Source organism: Neolamprologus brichardi, chromosome 11 (genome assembly GCF_056152115.1).
Source record: "Neolamprologus brichardi isolate AB-2024 chromosome 11, ASM5615211v1, whole genome shotgun sequence".
Taxonomy (NCBI): Eukaryota; Metazoa; Chordata; class Actinopteri; order Cichliformes; family Cichlidae; genus Neolamprologus; species Neolamprologus brichardi.
Genome location: NC_142114.1, coordinates 10,578,182 through 10,591,882, shown reverse-complemented (window position 1 = coordinate 10,591,882; position 13,701 = coordinate 10,578,182). Strand labels below are relative to the sequence as shown.

General features: G+C 39.6%; 1 protein-coding gene across 1 annotated transcript in view; it reads right to left on the bottom strand.

The window, feature by feature from the left end:
• Positions 1 to 13,701, bottom strand: part of bckdhb (branched chain keto acid dehydrogenase E1 subunit beta) — a 58,624-nt gene that overhangs the window by 42,050 nt on the left and 2,873 nt on the right. Inside the window, exons 4-6 of the mRNA XM_006794838.3 lie at positions 9,288 to 9,421; positions 6,699 to 6,854; positions 4,762 to 4,870 (exon numbers count right to left, since the gene is read on the bottom strand). Of these exons, the coding sequence (XP_006794901.1) occupies positions 4,762 to 4,870; positions 6,699 to 6,854; positions 9,288 to 9,421 (399 nt within the window). The remainder of the gene's footprint in view (positions 1 to 4,761; positions 4,871 to 6,698; positions 6,855 to 9,287; positions 9,422 to 13,701) is intronic.

Here is a 13,701-nt window from a genome sequence, read left to right as displayed (position 1 = left end):
TCGTACTAAAACATTTTTTGACAGATTGCTGAGCGCTGTGTACCACATAAAATCGGTTCGCGGTCATCAAGCACAACCAGAATTCATACAAAAGGCGCGCTGTCAATATGCAGTATCGGACACTAGTGATGTGCGGATCGATCCTGAAATATCGATTCCTCCGATACCAGTCATTTATGTTCTAGAATCGATTCTCACATTAAAATATCGATATTTTAGTAATTTAGGGTTAATTTGTAGTTTATCATTAACAGGAACACAGTGGAAAGAAACTATAACATTCGGATTGTCTACATTTAAAGGAACTACTTCCTCTTCCGCCTTTCATAGTCATGTGCGAAATACGGCTGTATAAATGTCTCGCAGCCCCTTGGCGCGTACTCACAACAATGGCTGAGCGTAATTGTGCGGATGTATTTTACCTCTACAAACAGCTGAGACATGGTTTGTGATACATGTGGCAAAAAAGTGCTCAAAGAGTGAGGTGTTGTGGCCATACTTTCCCAACCTGGGGGCGGGGGGTGATAAATACATTTTATAGTGTTTATTTATCGGATAAAATACGTTAAATGTCACCGTTATTATTGGCCGGCCGGAAACAGCGGGGGTGTCCAAATTCAGAGGCTGCTTCCACCTGAGGACCCGCTCTTCGCGGTCTAAAGAAAGCCGGGTAGTACGTCATGAGCTCCCTCGGTGGAGTGAAACTCTGCCGTCTGGTCCTTGCTATCTAAAATATAACGGGAGCTGGCGTAAATTCTCGACCGTCTCACACTTCTGTTTGATCAGTTTTCTGTTTGGCGTTTATTCAGCTGTGTGAAAACCCCGGAGGAACCCTCCCGATGGATTAATTAAATTAAATTAAATTTAATCTAATCTAATAACTTTAATCTCAGCCAAACTGATTTACTCACGAACAAATGAAAAAGCCAAACAATAACATTTTTAAGTTATCAAAGTGACTTATATATCATGTTTAACCCGAGTAGCGAATTGGCTGGGCTGCGCTATGAATTCTGCGATATGGTTTTTCAATTTTGTTGTCCAGGTGGAAATTCGGGAGAATGGTGGCTCCGGGATTCTCCCGGAAAAATCGGGAGGGTTGGCATGTATGGTTGTGGCAACATCACTAACCTTGTCAAACACCTCAGAGTAAATCATATCACAGAATATGAGGCGTGTATGTTGAGGTGAACTGGATAGGAGGAGAGGGACAGATGCTGCTAGGGCGAGACAGACGTCTCTCACAGAGTCCTTTAGTGCTGCAGGCAGACAAGGAGTTCAAATAGCACACAACTTCAGTTCTTTTATTTCTGTATGATGAACTCTGCATTATTAAGTGATAAGAACAAGTAATCTGATGTCCTGTAATCATTATGACGCTATAATTTGAGATACAATAAATAAAATACGTTTTTGTATAAAGTATCGGTATCGGATCAGTATCGTCGATACCACCCTGAATATTACTTGGTATTGGATCGGAAAGGAAATCAGTGGTATCGCACATCACTATCGGACACCACTACTGTGCAGCCCCTGTGGGCTCGTTAACACGTAAGATTTGTTTTGACCGTTATCTTGTCATATCCTTGTAAAAGCTTCCATATTTGGAATTTCTCAAGCAGAGTATGTTGCAATATAGCAGCAGTGCTCTCAGCGAGTGCTTCATCAAACATGGGCCTTTGCTGTAATTTAAAGAAGGTCCTCCAGAGGCGCAAAAACATTTATTTTTTGTCTTCTAAGGTCGGGCGATGTGTAAAAATTTTCCAACCAACAATCATCAGTCCAATAACCAATGATAGGCGATATTATTCGCGCAGGCGCAGACTTTTTGATGGGCGGAGCAATGTGATCATGCGTGGACTGATTTGCGCATTTAGAATTTATACGTTTTGTTTGGAGGGAATATTTTACCTTCTTTTCTTGTTTGTTTCAGTATTAACATAGCTACTTTTTGGATTATTAATTAATTAATTAATTAATTAATTTGAGATGCGCCAAATAGCACAAAGACTTAACTTTACGTCTGAGATTTTTTAAAATGTTGGCTGGAAGAGACATTTTGATTTTTAACTTACTTTTTGTTTAATTTTGTATTTGTTGTTTAGTCGAGTGTATAAGACAGATAAACACTGGACTGGCCTTTAAACATGGTTATAATGGAAAAAAGAAGCCAGTTTATCTTTGTTTTCTGCCCCACCCAGTATGTTTTTTTTTTAAAATTTAAACAAAATGGGGTGGGTTTTTTTGTTTTTTTGTTTGTTTTTTTTTTTTTGGGGGGGGGGGGGGTACTGTCTTTCTATCTGTTATGAGTTTGAGTACATGAATGGCTTCATTTGGGCACAGTCTGAGGAGGGTCCATTTGCTCGCAGCTGGAAGAGGGCGCCGCTAACACAGCGCTTCTCTTAGCTTCAACCAACATTATTAGCAAAATTACTCATGGGCACATAAATAAATAAATTGCTCTTGTAAAAACGATCTGCGGAAGGCTCAGCAATATCTCTCTTTTTCCATACACTATCTCACGATCTACTAATTCATCAATCCCACAAGAGGCAGACAGCATCAACAGTGAAATAATGCAAACAAAAACACCTGCCTTCTTCCTGGCTACAGTTATTGATGATAACTGATTTTATTAACTACATAAATCTGAAACATGACACATGTATTACACTCTTATATCCCTTATCAGTCATTTGTCAGTGAGTAACTATAAGCTCTGAGGTATTACAGCCATCAATAATGATGAACATAAGCTTGAATCTGCTTTTATACATTTTGTTTTGTGCATTTCTTATAAAAGCAAGGATAAACATAAATTAAGAAACAGAGTTTACTAGGGCAAAAGATTTCAAGTCCACCACAACTCTGTATTTTACTTTAAGGGCATAATCATGTTGTAAGTTCTTATCATTTGTTCTCCTTAGATTAACTGATTATTTTAAATTGTCTGTATGTTTGAATAAACGTGTTAGTTGTTTTCTTTCAGTCTGTGTTAACTCTGTGATGGACTAGCGACCTGTCCAGGGTGTATCCTGCTTTATTCTCTGTAATAGCTGGGAAGAGCTCCAGCTCCCCATGACCCTGAACATGATAAGCAGTTACAAATAGACAGACTGATAATTTATCTCATGGTCATAATAGGCCACTGACTTTATAATAAAAAAAATGCACTGCTTTAAAGAAAATGTATGTATACTTTTAAACACAACTTAAACTAGTAACAGTAAATCCTAATTTATGAAAAATTGACATGCCACCACAGCTGACGCTCACAGACAACAATCAGCTCTATCACAAGTGGACAAGGCCAATAAAACTGCCCATACAAGCACATTGTTGAAATAAATCACATGTTATTGAAGATCTAGTAACTAATTTACCCCCTTTTTTTCCTTGAAGAGAAAGAGTGCAGTTTCAACAGTATGTTTCAGTTTTTCCACATTCACTCGGTTTACGCTCATTACAAAGAAACACTGCTGTCGTAACTCAAAGACATGACTCCTTACTTCAGTGTGGTATGGCAGCTGTGGGTGATGTCTTTGTCATTAAGAAGGCTGTGAGACTAACAATAATTCTGGTCTGTACGTCGAATGAAACAAACCCTTTAGACAACCAGTGAGCCGTTCAATTTCTCCCACCGCCACACTTAACAAAGCCATCAACCCCAACTGGACTCTTCGGCAGGCTGGTTCTGCACTAGTTGGTATCGGTGGTTCTACAACACTCTGCTGAGATGCTTTGTATACTCTAAACAGTGATGACTGAGCTCAGCAGATCACACTGAAGTTTTATGAGAGAATATTATGAGAGAAAACTTTAGAACTGATTGAGTTTATACACGGACAGAGAAACGAAAGAAATATATTGGTTGGTGTTAGCCTAACAATGAAGCTAAATAAAATGACAGTCCATTAAATATTCCATTTTAAAATTGTGTAGGAAATCCTTGTCCAAATTGTGTATGTGCGATTGCTACCATATGGACCAATCACAACTGTTGTGGTCTGCGTTGCCGCCTCACAGACTTACATTTTTGGAGAAGTACATGTCAGGCTGTGTAAGCAAACATAGATCAAACAGCTATTAAAATGCCTTATCTGTGTTGCGACAGCCGTTTTTACTAATGCCCTTCGTTACAGTATGAACTACTCAGAAGAAGAAAAAAGCATACTTTTTTAATAATATGACCTGATTCCTGTCAAAGCAGAAAACACTTAAAAAATAAAAACATTTTCTTAAAGTCTGTCGGTACAAGTCAAGTCTTTAAAAATTCATGTCTTAATTCTTGGAAATCAAATGACCAACATGTGGACGAGGCAGTGCTGTTTTACAGCAGCTTTCAACAACTGTTAACAGTTTATTATGGTATTGCTGGTAATGCTGAACACTGTTTACCCCAGCAGTGTTCCCAAGGCCACGCTGGCCTTGGGGCTTTTTCATGCTACCCCTAAACACTGCACAAAGGAGCGGACGGGGGAGCGAGTTCAGCTCGCCACTGTCAACACTTCACAGACCATTTAGACGGCTTGCTTCACACTTGTGGCCCAGCTGATCTCAGTCACATTGTTTGTAGTCAGGCAGATTGTTTGTTTGTCTAACTTCGCACCTCTAAAGAGGGAGAACATTTGCTTTTCATAAAGAATCCAAGCAGAAAGTTGAGGGGGAAAAAAAGCTGAGAGGACAACTGAACAAACATCAACAAAGCTTCAGTCGTGTGTTGATTTTACAGTAACATTTACACACAAACCAGCTTACCTGCTGCTCTGTACAGAATCTTCGGCTCAAAGAAAATGCATGGGTTCTTGTCAGCAATGCAGGAGAGGAGCAGCCCTTTGGCCTGAATTGGACTACGAGGTATTACAATCTGAGAAATAAATGACATCTGTTAGGCCAAAGAATATAATGAACTGACCTTAATGTTCCCTATTAAACAGAATGGAATATTTAAACGTTTAAAACGGTTTCACATTTCGACTGCAGAGAATATCATCATATAGTCCAACATGCTTTAAACTGATACCCAACTATACAAACTTAAACGCTTACAAAAAGTGGTTTCAAATGAATTGCGGTGTTTTGCCCATTCTCTAATCGAGAATTGTAAGGTTCCAGATGTTTTATACTAAAAGATCCAATTGTCTCACTTTTATTTCAGGCGTGCTGCTTTAGCCTGCCTACTGACGCCCTGTATTGACAAGCCACTTTGCAACTCACCTACTCCTCTTTTTCATTCTGGATCTGATTTAATCAGTATCACATCTGCTGATATTGACATCTGCTTTGTTCTGTTCTGGGTTGGGTCTTGCTGTTCTTGCTGCCTCTGGCTCGCAGGCAAGTATGCTCAACCCACTGTATGCATTCTACACGTGTGCTTGAAAGTGTAGTTGCATCCCACAACCGAGCCATGCCAACCAATGCATGCTACTGCACACTACAGTGGTTCTGCTGTACTTAAGGCAAAATCCAGGTTTAACTGCAGCACTGTGTATTTAGAGCTAAATCATTTCTGTGTATTGAGACCGACCCTCAGAGGGAGGGAACCGGGCTGATTATGCACAAGGATTTATCAGTTTGTGACCTTATACTGAAAGACCTGTTTATTACTCACAGGGGATGAACTGCAGCTGTAAACTTTACAGACCTCAGATGGAAGTATATGAAAAAACTTCTGGATTAAAAGTAGTTGCACTGACAGTATCACAGGACTGATGAATAATTTCATTCCTCAGGCCCTTTTCACACACATACAGACGCTTTGTTCTCTACAAGTCTAAAACACAAGACTAAACCTTTGTCATTATGGCGTGTTATAGTTTGAGGTGAAAAATGAATTTAATCCATTTTGGAATAAGGCTTTAACATGACAAAATGTGGAACAAATGAAGCATTGTGAATACTTTCCAGATCCACTGTAAGACATCCCCTCCACTGTTGCAGTGATCTGTTTCTGTAGTTTTTGTTTTCTTTAAATGCCCATAGCTGCCAGTCGTATAATTCTGAATGGCAGAGATGCCAGCCTCAGTGATGAGCCTTGCCTCTTTTGCAGCTTACTTTCATTTAGCTGACTGAAGAAGAAAGAAACCCAAAAAAGGTGTGTGCAAATGTTTTCAAGTGGAGTTAGGAGGAGGTGGCAGAGCTGAGATGAACTAAAGGTTCTACTGAAAACTGCGTCACTACCTGCATCAGATATGCCAAATTCAAACAGTTCAATGGCAGCAGAAACTTAAAAACACTAGTAGAGAAGGTAAAGAAGAGGTGCAATTCAAAGCAAAAATGTGGGTGTTCTGTTCTGAGCACCATTTCTTTGGAACACCGTAACTCTTCGACTGCACTTGAGGCAGGATCACAGCCTTATTGCTGGTTTTCCTCAGGCCAGTTCATATCCCCCTCCATCTCAGCATTTCTAGTGTAACTAATCTAAACTGGACAGTTTAACTTATACTGTTTTGACTGTTGTGAAAAATTTGGAAATAATTTTTAATTGCATCACCACTGATGATGGTGCAGGAAAAGTTATAAAATAATGAAATAACTAAAAATACAAAGAGTAATGATGTACCAGCCTATTTACAACTTCTATATGGTTTTGCTAGTAGACTTTCAAATTCTGCTTTCAGGTGAGAGATGAAATTCAGATTAAACACCCACAAATGTCTAAAGGAAATGCATATACAGTGAAGCAGTGGACTGACCTTGAGGCCCGGGCAGTGAGCAAAGAAGGCTTCGGGACTTTGAGAGTGGTAAAGGGATCCATGGCCGACGCACCCCCATGGAGCCCGAATAGTGAGGTTGCCGCAGTCGAACATGTTCCCTGAACGGTAGCGGTACTTGGCTGCTTCGTTGACTATCTGGAAAGCGATAATAATAATTTAGATTAATGCACCAGCAAATTAGTCCAGAACATAGTCATGTAAATATAAGGGAAACTACTTTGCAAAAACATCCCAACAAAAACAGAGCACTTTCTTTGGTTTCGTGAATAAAGACCTGGCTTCATGTGCGGAGGCATTCTCTCTGCTATTCCCCTTAAAGATATTAAAACGCCACTTAATTTTTAATGAGCGCCATCACCTCAAGTGTCTTTGGTTTCTTTTACATCTACAGTTTCAGACACTGGGCTTCCACCAAAAAGGTGTCCCAAATTTTCCCTCCCCGAAGCTCAGGTGGACTGTTAATTCGCCTTTTACGACTCTCTAAGGTCAGTTTGGACTCCATCGTGTTAAGTGAGAGCGCAGAAGGCGAGAGGAATCCCAGTCAAGGCCCGACACCAGATTTAATCTACTGTTTGTCTGCGTCACAATAGGAGGCTCTTAAAAACTGGCTCCACAATCGCATATTTTGTTTCATGTCGCCTTGACATAGCAGCGAGACTCGCATTTATCTTGTGGAGGGCAAGAATACACAGGATGACACTGGTGTCAACATGTATGCATGGTTAAACAGCAGCACTGTGCTACGTGCTGCTAAATGTGTTAACGTCACATTAATCTTCTGTAGCAAAGCTTTGAAGCAGGGGGTTGTTCAAAGGGCTTCTTTTGTTCCGCTGATGTTTCTGTACAAGGCTGTAGATATTAAATAACAGACATTCAAGGTCCGCTGCAAGAAATATGCAGAACAAAGGAGATAGAAGCTAAATATGAAAAGCAAGGAGTAAAAGGTTCATTTTTCCCCCCATTCTGTCTGTCTTTGCTTGAAGCTTCTAAAGATATTGAGCGAGAGACGTATGCGAGGATGCTGACTGTCAATCACAATTACAACAACAGTCACTTCGAGGTGTTTTATATTGTAAAGTAAAGACCTAAAGTAAAACAAAGAAAGTAAAGTAAGTAAGGTGCTCTATTTGATTTATATGAATTCTTTAAGTTAAGATGAGGCCCCGTTATTCAAGACCTTACATGTGATGAGAAGGACTTTAAATTATGTTCTGGATTCAGAGCTAATGAAGGGAAGTTAATATGGGAGAAATATGGGTGCCACTAGGAACACTGAGAATACCCCTAGGAATGCAAATGCAATTGCAAACATGATCCCAAGACTTTTAGGCATCAATTTGGCATGTCTCAGCTCTGCTGTTGTCACACACAAAGTGTTGCTGAATCTTCAAAGGTAAACGCAGCATGTGCCCGTTTAGCACATGGATATTTACCCATTAACAGGTTTTCTAACTTGATCAAGTTACAGGCTTAATTCAGAGACCTCCTGTAACCCAGGTTTCTCTTGAGTTACAAGGATTTTTTTTAAAAAAAAAAGCTTCTTCAGGATCTATAGTACATCCAAACTACTATACAGAACATCTGAACACCAGAAAACAGATCAAGCAAGCAGGTACTTGTTTCTGTTACTCTACATCACGGGTGTCAAACATAAGGCACGGGGGCTAGAATCGGTCTGGTAAAGACTCCAATCCGGCCCACTGGATGGCTTGGGAAATTGTGAAGAGTGCATAGTTTTCAACTTTTTGATATTGAAGTTTCACAGCTTTTCCGACAGATAAAGAGCCCCTCATTGCCATTCATACTAAATACTAATTAAGTTATAAATTAACAATTAAGATTCTTTATTTGTCCTTGTAGAAAGATTTAATGACATTTGTTGGTGGATTAATGTAGTTAAAAAAAACAGTAATAATAAAAAGAACTACAAAAAAGTCATTAAAAAACTATATGCAAACAACAGGAATACATATACAAACATTGTCTTGACTGTTATGGCAGTAAATAAAATACAGAAAACAGTAACTTATTTTGGTTACTTACAGAATTGCAAATAATCCAATACTGTACATGGAAATGACAGAAAAGTTCTTATTTTCCACCATCTACTCTAAAAAAGGTCTCATTTCTATATAATCTATATATTTATTTATTTACAGTGGGTCCATTTTTCATAATTTAGCAAAAACTTTAACTATTCTTTTAATTTAAATGTAAACTATTTTTTTTTCACACTACAGACTACATGCAGGCCACAATGTAAAATGAATGCGAGATTTCTGCTCAGCATCACAGACATCACTTACAGTTGGAAATATATACTTTTTAAAAATTCATGCTAAACCAAAAACAACTCTGTAACCATTGGAATGGGTTTAAAATTATTTTGGTAGCACAATTTCATGTGCTTTTTTTCCCCAAGTACGAAATCACGAGAGCTTAAAAAAAATACTGAAAAAAATACAGCAGATTTTTAAAAAACAGACAGTTCCTTCATGAACATGTTGATATTTCTGGACCTGTGCGAATACTCACATTACTTTGTCACAGAACAAGGCAGCGCCATACCTGGTCAAAAGCAGGAAAGATGTAGTCAGCAAACTGGATCTCAGCAATGGCTGTGGCACCAGCGACAGCTACACCGATGCCAAATCCCACAATCCCCTGCTCACAAAGAGGAGTGTTGAAGACTCGGTCCTTACCTGGTGACAAGACAAAAATAGGAAGGTAACGCACGCACGCACGCACGCACACACACACACACACACACACACACACACACACACACACACACACACACACACACACACACACACACACACACACACACACACACACACACACACACACACACACACACACACACACAAGTTCTCACTGAGCTTTTAAGGTTTCAGGATTGCTGGATAATGCATTGATTCAGAGAAATTTCTGAGACTTTTCGAACCTGACTGAGGAGATCCCAGAGAAACACACCGTTACAATGCCATGTGGTCCTAAAATAAATGAACTGAGAAGCTGATGACTTCTCCTGAGCTGTAACTAACCAAACCTGCAACAAACACACAACCCCCATGGAGTAAAAACAGGAAAGAAAGAAAAAAAAATACTATTTTCCAATCTCCACCCTATAATCTGAGAAAGAACCGCAAGAGTGTTGCACTAAATTTGGGCTGAGAATCTTATTTTTTGCTCTCATCTTTGTGTATTTGCCAGCCCAGTCCTTTTTCTGTTTCTCTGGGAAGTGTGCTTCTCAGCAGCGAAACTCTGCCCTTATGTGCCCTCTGGACTCACAAAGTTCAATTAGCAACCGCGGCACCACAACCAAACCCCCACCCCCACCCCTCGGAGGAACACACAATTAAGTGATCAAAATTTAGTGCCTCGCTGCTCAGACTGAGGCCGACCTCAAAAATGAGAAAAAAAAAAAAGCAGCCTCATGTGAAAGTGACAGTAAATAACGTGTATGAGCTTCTGTGTCATCAAAGCAATCAGTAGTAAGTAAAGTAATAACACACAAAAAGACACATCAAGTGATGCCAAAATAACTCTGTTATGTTGCTGTTTGTGCTTCGTGAGTCTAGAATGCCATTTTAAATAGACGACATGGAACTTTTATAGTCAGCTGTCTGACACCCACACTGCATTCAGTGCAACGGGCTAAACGGGAGTGAGAGGAGAGCTAGTGCGCCGTAGCTCTCACAGCAATCAAGCACAGGCTGCCAGAGGTATAAGGAGTGATCACTGAGGTGAATGCATCGGTCTCGTAAAAAGCCATTCATATGGAGTCAGCCCTGCATTACCCCTCTGTTGTGTGTAATGACAGCGGGGCAGAGGTGTGTGCCATCCTTTTCAGTACAGAGAGGAATAAAAACAGCTTTGCTCTCGTCACTGTACACAAGGATGAGATGGAAAATAATGATCCCTTTCCAAAAGGTCAACACTTCTGACGTCAATGAAAACAAAAAGGCACCGCCCGCTACTGTAGGGTGCGTTTGAGACTTCTCGCCATTTCCAGGCTGCATACAAATATCCACCGAAAATGTAAACAAGAAAGGAAATCTATTGACATCCAATTAGCCAATCAGCCTTGTGAGAAATGAGGAAAACAATTAAATTCTGTTTTGGCACACACACAGTCAGTCTCCACGCTTGTGTTATGGAGTGGCAGAGTTTAATGGAAGACAGTGTGAGTTGCTATTTGGGTGCTGTTGCCATGTCATTAGACATTTGTGTACCCAAACAGATTTACTACTATGGTGGTCAATGATACAACCAAACCAAAGTGGTCATCTTCTTTTAAATAATACGTCATAACTGAATGACACTGTGGAGACAAAAAAAAAAACCCTTTTTTTCCTCCTTTTTAAATGCCAAAGTACATTTTTCTCCACAGGTTGAAACTGAAAAAGAAAATTAAACTTTACCATGCAGGACAGCTAATTGCAGAGCATTTCCACCAAGCTGTTTTTTATTAATGTGCCTTTTATTCTAGAACCCAAGTAAATAATTTTAATACTTGGCTTTAATGTAAATTCCATCTGTCATCAAAACCAGAAACAAATGCAAACATGCTAAGTCACGAAGCATGTGGCCTAACTGTCCACTGGAACTCAAACTGCTCCAGTGGAGTCGCAAAACGTAATGGCATAAGAAAAAAAAAAAAAAAAAAAGAGTCAAAGGGGGCCTGCGAGGTGATTCTAACCTTCCTCAAATCAGTGCCTTAAACAAAACAGAAACGCCACGTTTCCCACATTGCTTCAATTTATTTGATTGGAACTCTTTTAATTAAGTCATGTCTTGTTCTGCGGTGGCCCACGAACAGCATCTGTGTGGAGAATTAGCTCCACCAACTGTTTCTCTGTGTGGCCAACTCTTAGTAGTCATTCAACTCAAATTCAGGGAAGACATATTAATTAGTGTTGGCCTTTGAAAATTTTCTTGATATTTAATTAAAATATGTACTGCTTTTGGTTGGAAACTTGACCACAGCCTGAAAAGCACAAGAATAAATAAATAAAAAAACAAAACAAAACAAAAAAATCAAGCTCAGCAGCTTCTTCAGTTTAAGGCCAGGCAGACATTGCCTCATTTTAACCACGAATTAGTCACAGAACTTAGACTCTGCAGGCTCAAATTCGATTTGTCATTCAACACAGTCTGCAGGGGGCTCCCTGCCTCAGTTTTCCCACAATTCAGCATTAATTAACCCTAACGAGCTGTAATAACATCAATGGGATGCGTCAAGGTTATACTCACCGTCCCTAAGAGTGGTTCCGCCAGAAGTCTCTTCTTTTTCAAGGAAGAGACCTCCAGCAGAACCAGAGGAACCTGACTGTCTCTTTAATACAGTATAAAGTGCTTTGAGACAGTTACTGATGTAAATTCTTGTGAATCAGATTTAGATTTAGACAGCAATGTGCCACAAGGCATCTATGAATTATGGGTATTACAGCAGACTTATTAAGCTATTCCTCATTTTCCATCACATACTGTATATTATGTTGCAGTGGTGTTTGTAAATATGGCCAAAATTTCAAATCAAGAGGTCAGCATCTGTGCAAGTAACCCTTGACTGCTGGAAGTTTAGGCTTAGCTCTGCTGTAATTTTTGTTTCCTACTCTTGGCTTTCTATGACATCAATCAGGTCCCTATCAGGTCCCTAATACGCTGAGCTGATATAAAAGCCACAGCTCATAGTCTGCTGGAAATCAATATAAAGGTGAGCCAATCCTATTCAAAGTGAGGAGTCAGGTCATGACAAAAGTCCAGTGTGAGCACATTGTTACCAGAGAAGTTGCAGGATTAAAGCTGAACAGACAACAAGTGTGGAAACAAAAACAAAAAACCCCCACAGTCCTCTCATTGCCTGGCAGTCTGTCACAGGTTACATGGACACTTGATTAGAAATGGAACAGAGGCATCATTAACATTATTATTGACACCTGTTATTTTCTGTCTATTACAAGTTAAAATGTTGACTGTCAGAGCTGTAGCATTACACTCTTTAAGGATCTGGATCTCAACGATCAGGCAAGATTAAAATTACAATTTTTAAAACTTCTTACAATATACTGTTAATGAATTCAATAGTTGTGATAAAAACTATTTTTTAACTGCTTAAACAAATATAATAATGGGTGTCACAAAACAGTGTTTATGTCTGTGGAGCTCTGCATTTCAGTGCCAAATGTCTCAGTATATCTTGTCCACTGACTGCATTATACATTACACCTGTGCTTCTCCAGCTGTCACTGAGACTCCATACAGGCCAGATCCTCTTCACCAGGATCTGTCTGAATGCCCTGCAGGATTCTGAGTGCGCTATTTAACAATATCAGAAAACTTCAGAGAAAATAATGAGCCCCAAAAACAAAACTTATAACAGTGAGCTTCATACTATATCAGCTCATTGTAAGGCTTCCCCTACAACAACTGACACGTGTGCCAGTAGCTCATGCTGGTCCTCTGGGTGAAGGCTAGGCAGTAACAGGCCCTTCCCAGAGCAGTGGGTTGTGAGATTCTCAGCAGTGTTTTGCTGCCATCTAGTGGCGAGAAATCACACCGACAACAGGTTACTAACATTTTTTTTCCCCCTTTCAACTATTCAGGTGTCACTTTTGAGAGGGATTCTTAATGTCTACTATGTATTTGAAGAACCTAAAGACAAGTCAGTCTTTGGTCAAAGTGTATGATTTAGTGGACTTTGCACTATTTCCAAGACTACAAGGGGCTGTTTTTGAGATTATTTTCCAATGATGCTCGTAATTGTAATAGTCAAGGTGAAAAACCTTTAAACAATGGAGCAGAAACAGAGGGAAAAAGAATGGTTACTCAATACTTCACAATGCTGACAGAGCACCCATTGTTCAGCTGCCTGAACTTCACCTTCCATGAGCCAAAACAAGCAAACGTCAATGAGGAAAAAGGCTGACTTAAGATAGCTTGAAATTATGTTCCTTACCACCAATATACCAACCAA